At 47.2% G+C, this 7500-nt stretch overlaps 1 protein-coding gene across 2 annotated transcripts in view; it reads left to right on the top strand.

The window, feature by feature from the left end:
- Positions 1-7500, top strand: part of srgap3 (SLIT-ROBO Rho GTPase activating protein 3) — a gene marked incomplete at its 5' end in the record, with an annotated part of 69358 nt that overhangs the window by 26108 nt on the left and 35750 nt on the right. For both annotated transcript variants that reach the window (XM_083669005.1, XM_083669004.1), the window contains one exon: positions 2387-2549. In XM_083669005.1, the coding sequence (XP_083525131.1) occupies positions 2387-2549 (163 nt within the window). The remainder of the gene's footprint in view (positions 1-2386; positions 2550-7500) is intronic.

The following is a 7500-nucleotide window of genomic DNA, read 5'->3' as shown; positions in this document are numbered from 1 at the left end:
CCCAGGGGGCTGCTGTCACGCAAAACAGCTGACTTTATGTATGAATAATCAAAGGGAGAAAGAAGTGATTTTTACAAGGCAGATGAATATTTTATCAGGGGATTACAGGGACTAAGAGCGTACTCAGCGTTCCTGCGGAGCGGAGGAGGGCGGAGCGGGAGGGTCTTGTGAATAGAGACCTTGTTTGGATGCGTGGCTCACTGGAGAGGACGCACGCGGGCCTGTCGGGGAGAGGGGGCGCTGAGCTCCGGTCGTGCTTAAGGAGGTGATTAAGCATCTCAGGCCCACTCTGAGGGATTAGGAGAGGCTAGGGGTGCCAGTACCTTAGGCCCCTCATCCACAAACACCAATTACACACCGAGAAGCTGCTGTAGCTGCTGTAACTCGCTCTCCCAGGCACAGGCAGATAGGTCACTCAGCCAGAACGGTTACAGAAATTACGTTTCTGCCGAGACAGGATGAAATCGGCCATCCCAAAGGGGGGGGGGTTGGAGAACATGGTTTACGTTTTGGTGTTTTTGTGTTGAGAAAATTACCCCCAAAGCTCTTTGGCTTCCTCTTATCTGCCCTCTCTCTCTGAGACATTTAATCACTTTGCCATAGCAACAGGAAGTTCTGTTTAATCATTAAATTATTCCGACTGACCTCGTGATTGTTGAGAGTGGCCTGCGGCGTGGACTTCATTGTGAGGTTTTTTTTTCCTCAGCGATTTGGAATTACTTTTACCTTGGCTTTAATTGCACAATCATTGGCTCGCCTCTCAGACGAAATGGATCTCTGTTTCTCATCATTTGTACAGCAGGACAGATGTTTCAGTTACACAACGGAGGGCTAGACATATCTTTGCTCTTTAGCTTTAGAGTTTACTTGCGCCATCTTCTGCCGATCCCTCTGTATATTGTGTATCGTGAACTAATGTAGCAGAGGTGATTTGGAATCACGCTCTCGTGAGGAGATAGCCCTGCTGGAGACTTCTAAGCCCAGATGTAGCCCTCGTACCACGAGGATGACCTCTTGGTATAACGGTTTATGCCTGTGACATCCATGCGAGAGGTCACCAGTTCCATAAGGTAAAACCATGGTCTTTTACGGTTTGCGTATGTCAGCTGTGTGCATGTCCGGCTATTGGTGATCCCATCTGGTCTCCCTCTGAGAGGGTACGTTGAGTGGGGGAATAATGGGAGGAGCACTCTGGAGCAGCCAGATATCAGCTTCATTAGAGGTGATTAGCATTACTGAAGCTCTCTGAAAGAGGGGGGGGGGGCTCTTTGATGTTGGTGCTCATCCCGTTTCTCTGCAGTAATTGCGTGTGACTTTCCACCCTTAGCTCAGTGAAACTCTATCCTGCTATCTCTCTGCCTCATATCCCCCTCTCCTCTCTTTTCCTTTCCTCTTCCCCAGAGTTTGTGGATTGATTAATGTTGTAGATAGGATTCATACAGGGAGGTGGGGGAGTGTTAGTGTGTGTATGTGTGTGTGTGTGTGTGTGTGTGTGTGTGTTGACGTACACTTGAGGGGGATGCAGTAAAAGCTGATTAGGCTCCAGTCAGAGCCCATGCCTCTCAGGGTCATTATCGTTACCAGCGTTAAGGAATTAAGCAATCGATGCCCTGTCAGACTGCAGCTCTGTGAGAGGAAATGAATGGCGCCTGTTCTGGGCTAGCGCCATCACTGGGGAGAGATGGAAAGAGAGATGGGAAGGGGGAGAGAAGGAGAGAGGGAGCGAGAGAGAGGGAGGGGGAGGGAGGGAGAGAGAGAGAGAGAGGAGAGAGAGAATGTTGTTTTGCTGTAAGCAGGGGTCAGCCTAAGAAGCCTTCATTTTTACTCTAACAAAAGCTTTTAAAGACACACATATAATGCCTCTGTGTGTATCTACTGCAACCTTGGGCTATACACTCCCTCACATTCACTGGGAATGGCTTAATGGCAAGGCATCAAACTGTCACTCACTCTGTGGGGCACAAAGTGAAAAGAAATGATTGCACTCTAAACCTCTTACTGTGACAGGTTAGGTTTTTTTTTCTGACCATAACTTTTGAGTTTATATCCCTCTGAGCAGCATGGCATTGAGAAGTCATTTCAATGAGGGAATAGGTTGTAAACAGCTCTAACATCACACAGAGGCTCTGAGGAAGGCTGTTCTGTGTGTCCTTCAATACATTTTCTTTTCTTTTCGACAACTGAGCGCTCCTATTTTAACATATTCTGGGTTGGTCACACTGTGACGTGTTTTTTTCAAATATATTCTCTTTTCAGGAGGACAAAAAATACATACAGACAATGTCACAGAATGTCACAAAAGGAAGATAATGTCACATGAGAACGTTTTTCAAAGCTCTAACTTCACATCTCTCTTTCTCTCTCTCTCTCTCTGTGTTGTTTCCAGGAAAGACCAGCACTTGTTGTCCTCAGTCAACTGTTGGTACCTGGTCTTGAACCAGACCCGCCGTGAGAGCCGGGACCACGCCACCCTCAACGACATCTACACCAACAACGTCATCGTCCGCCTCGCCCAGATCAGTGAGGATGTCATCCGCCTCTTCAAGAAGGTCAGTCTGTCTGTCAGACGTCCCGTCTGTCCGTCCGTCTGTCTCTGCGTGTTCACCCTCTCTCTTATCACCCGTGGCTAGAGGTGAAGACACAAAGACTAAACATTTGCTGATGAAAGACTATTCATTTGCCGACCAAATGAATGGGTCAACAAGTTGATCGATCGCCTGCTCACGTAGATCTTAATCGTACACAAATAACAGCCTGCCTCATTGCCTTTTCCTCAAGGTTACCATGAGCGGTTGCCGTCGAATTAGTTTAAAAGAAAGCAATTTCCCTACTTGCTGGTCAAAGCTCTTTTTAGCTTGTAGATTAACCGCGATGTGAACTGTGGTGTGTTTTTTTTAAAGGTTATTTTTTTTAGCTCTAACCCTAACCCATTTTCCATTTTTTGTTGGACAGAGACAGTAGAGACAGACAGGAGGAGAAAATATGTCAGGGCTTGGGCCGGAATCGAACGCATGCCAACATGGGAATATGTGTGCACTGCAGGCCGTGGTGCTAGACCAGTGGACCACCCCAGGCCACTGTGGTGTTTTTTGACCTGTTAGCTACATTATCAATGTCTCAAATGACCTGACGAATATCCTTGTCGGTTTGAAAGGTTGTTGGTCTTAGTTTGTATATATACACTCACCGAGAACTTTATTAGGAACACTATACTAATACTGGGGTAGGGCCTTTTGCTCTCAAAACAGCCTCAATTCTTCGTGGCATTGATTCCACAAGATGTTGGAAACATTCCTTTGAGATTCTGGTCCATGATGACATGATTGCATCACGCAATTCCTGCTTTTTTAAGGTGCACTTTCAAGCTGTGAATCTCCCGTTCTACCACATCCCAAAGGTGTTCTATTGGATTCAGATCCGGTGACTGGGAAGGCCACTGAAGAACACTGAACTCATTGTCATGTTCATGAAACCAGTTTGAGACGACATTTGCTTTGTGACATGGTGCATTATCATGTTGGAAGTAGCCATTAGAAGATGGATAAATTGTGGCCATGAAGGCATGCACATGGTCAGCAACAATACTCAAATAGGCTGTGGCATTCAAGCGATGATTGATTGGTATTAATGGGCCCAAAGTGCCCACCATTACACCACCTCCACCATGAGAAGGTGTACAGGTGTTCCAAATAAAGTGCTCAGTGAGTGTTGCATTTGAGTGTGTCGGCCCGACTATATTTTTTTACTGACTTTTTTCAGTCAGACCGCTAAAGGATTTTGATCACACATTACTTTACTTACTTTACTATATCTCAGCAGCGCATAGGGGTGGTAGGCCTCTGGGCATAAATGAGTTCCATCTGGCCTGCGGAGCAGCAGCAGTAGCAGGGTAGAGCGGACCCCCAGCCCCCCCGACCCCCAGCCTCTGGCCCCTGCTGGTGTGAGCAGCGTTTGGCCCACTGTCAGCACATAGCAGAGATGACTGAGGTCTAATCCAAACACCAGCACCCTGTTTTCACCTGGCAGGCCTTCCTGTCGTTGAACCCCATGCTGCCAGCCACCATTCACACACCGGTGTGTGTGTGTGTGTGTGTGTGCCTGTGTGTGTGTGTGTGTGTGTGTGTGCCTGTGTGTGTGTGCCTGTGTGTGTTCACGCCCTTGCGTGTGTGTGTATGTGCATGCATGGGCCTGTGTGTGTGTGTGCTGTCAGCAGGAATGTGAACGAGGCAAACACACGCAACGCACACTGAAGACAGTGCCAGGGCTAAAAAAAAACACAACAACACGCCCTCCTGTTCAGTCAGACCCAAGTGTCCTCAAGTAGCTTTTCCTCTGGCTGGAAGTATGAATGGATGGCCGCGTGCTCACCGCCAGGCCCAGAGGTGACAATGGATAGCATGTCAAAGAAAAATGCTTGCATAGCTGTCGAGCAAATGAATGCAGGAAAGAGCCTGAATGAATGAAGAATGAATAGGCTGCACGTTGATGAAGCAGGCAATGATGGGATGACCTGATGAAGTGGAAGACCTTAGCCTTAGTATGAGAAGGTCTGATATCTAGATAGCGTCACCTATGAAAATCCCCTAGAGCAATGATCCTTAATCCTGGACCTGGAGAGTCGTAGTACTGCAGGCTTTTGTCAATCCATCAGGTGTAATAGGACCCGGCTGGGACAAAAAAACCTGGACCCACTGCTGGGCAAATACCAATTGAAACAGGGTGGTAACATAAAGGCTTACAGAGGTGTTTTTTGGGGGTGCTGCTGTCTCTCTTGTAGGTCTGCTAGCCTGTGGCTAGAGCGAGACAAAAAAGTCGGATCGATCGGCCCCGTCCCTGTGAACCCTGTCGGTTTTCTAGACTGCCTGTCTGGTGTGGTAACGATTGGCTGCCTTCAAAAGGCCTTTTGGAACATTGTCAAGGTATTTTCAGGCTTTTTTTTGGATTAGGATGTGTGTTTGAAGTGTTTTATGTGGTAGGTAGCCTAGCTACAGTCCAATTTTCAGGTAGCACTTTGTGTTAAAAGCACCCAACGGCGAACCATGCTTTAGTTGAGAGCTGGGAGAACACTGTAGGGAGTGGGTCTCAGTGTGTGTGTGGGGGGTTGGGGGGGAGGGTGGGTGGGTGTATGGCTCCGAATTACAGCGAGGAAAAATGGACTGAACATGGACTGAATGACTGAAGTGTGTTAATTTCAGGCTTTTTTTTTTATAGAGAAGGCTGAATTTTGCGAACGTGTTATTTTGTTGGACTCTATAGAGCCAGAGCTGTTCGAGGAGACACAGTGTACTGTACGACTTTGTCACATCCGTGTTCTTACTTTGTGTTGCATCAGTTTGGTCGGGCTCCTCAGCTGAACCCTCCTCCACTGTTGCGTTTCCCTCGGTGGCTCTGCGGTACATTCTCTGCAGTGTGTCTGACATCAGAAGCACTGATGCATACAAATGCCATTCACCAGCTGCCAGGAGTTGCTCACAAAAGAGCTTTTCCACTTATCACATTCAGTCAAACGCTCTTTCATATTTCAGTGAATAGGACATATTGCCTCGTCTCCAAGGGATTTTTTGTCGAGAAAGGTAAAATAAAAATGTTTCCTCCTCGGAGGAGTCTCTCACTCTCTCTCTCTCTCTGTCTGTCTCTCTTTCAGTCTCTCTCTGTCTCTCTCTCTCTTTCTCTGTCTCTCTCTCTGTCTCTCTCTCTCTTTCTCTACTCTCTGTCAAGGGGGGGGGGGGGGTAGTAACAGGTTGTCCAATCAAAAAAGCTCCCAAATTCCATCTCAGCAGGCCCCTCCTCCTGTTGCCATCAGCCATGAGCTCCTCCCTCACTGACTGATCCATCACTCCTCCCTCCATTGTTTGACTCATCAGCATCAGCATGGGTATTTTTGGGTTTGGTTGTTATGGTTATGAAATACAATCACTTTTGTGCAACCCCCCCAAGACATAAATAGGTGCCAAGTGGTATGAAGTATGAAAAGGGTGTGTGTACAGCACCTACGTGCGTGGTTACATGCACAATAAGGGATAAGATAAGGGAGTATCAAAGGATCTTTATAAAGAAGGGCTATAAGCATGTGATTCAGTGTGTGTGTGTGTGTGTGTGTGCATGCGTGCGTGTGCGTGTGCGCGTGCGTGTGCACGTGCGTGTGTGTGTGTGTGTTTGTGTACGAGGCTCTTTTATATGTATGTATAGAGATTACTGCCTGTGCAAAGCGGTGCAGTGAATTGTGAGTGTACTGTAGCCGTGCTGCTTGGCCTGGCTTTATCGATCGGAGTATTACTCTCCATTATGATTAATGTACATAGAGGGACACCATGGGAGGGGGGATTATAAATCCTGGCAGACGTCTGGCCACGGAAAATACACCAATATACCCATGGCCAGTAACAGTAAGCAAGGAGTAAGCAGTAAATAAACTGTGTATACTGTAGTCTTGGTCTCGGACTTGATTGTGTAATATCCTCAATTATTTGTATTCATGTACATGTACGTTTTTATATTATGTGTGCTTGCTTTTAAAATGTTCCCTCTCCCCAAAAAGAAAAAACTAAAAAGTGTGTGTGACATGTTCTGTGTGGGTAGTTCTCAGATGTCCTCAGACGTACAAGGCATGCTGAGAGATCTCTGAAGTGATAAACAAGTTAAGGAGGATGACTCAACAGCAACTTTCTGGTGCTTTTTACCTCCGTTTTGAGACACTGTCGAGATTGTTCTGTCGAATGAAGTCATTGCCAGGTACTGTGTCAAAGAGTCATGCTGATACTCACGTATTGTTTGTGTGTGTGTGTGTGGGGGCGGGGGGTTGTTTCTTAATGTGTGTGTGTACATCATTTTGAAAAACACACAGAGTTTTGGTGTGGGTGGATTCCCACAGCCCTGTAGTTTCCGTTTTGAACAGCTTTGCTTTGCTGTCGCATACACCCGCAGTGTTCGCAATTACTTTCTCTCACTCGGAGCCCCCCCCCCCCCCCAGGTGTCTCACAGCTCTGAACACAAGCTCTGCTGGGGGGTGTGCGGGGTGTAAATGCTGGTTATATTTGCCCTCTGGTGAAGTCACATTGTCACAGAGTCCTCCTGGTCGAACTTGAAGCGTGGAAGGAAAACAGAGTGTTATTGATGAGTCAAGCTTATCTCACTCTGCTCGTCAAGACGACCATCGAACAACACGACGCCGTATTGTGGCAGGAGGGGATGGCAATCTGGACGTTGTCGTCAACAGAAACGACAGTTGATTTTCTCAGCTCGAGTTATTGCTGATTTTAATCTCCCTGAGTGAGGAACGGAGCACATCAATGAGCTTCCCTGTTGCGTGTCGCCACATGAGATGAGTTAACACTATCACACACAGTCCTTGGGACGGCCTGAAGTTGAGATTTCAAATGGTTACGGTTAAGGGTTAAGGTTAGGATTTAGGTTTAAGGGTAAGGGTCATCCCAAGGATCCACTTAGCGATCTACCATGGTTGGTTATTGTTGCGTCAGATGGGGTGTTGTTCCTCAGTAG

The sequence above is a fragment of the Argentina silus genome, assembly GCF_951799395.1.
Source record: "Argentina silus genome assembly, chromosome: 4".
NCBI lineage: Eukaryota > Metazoa > Chordata > Actinopteri > Argentiniformes > Argentinidae > Argentina > Argentina silus.
Note: the sequence above shows the minus strand (reverse complement) of the source record. Positions and strands in the feature narration are given on the sequence as shown.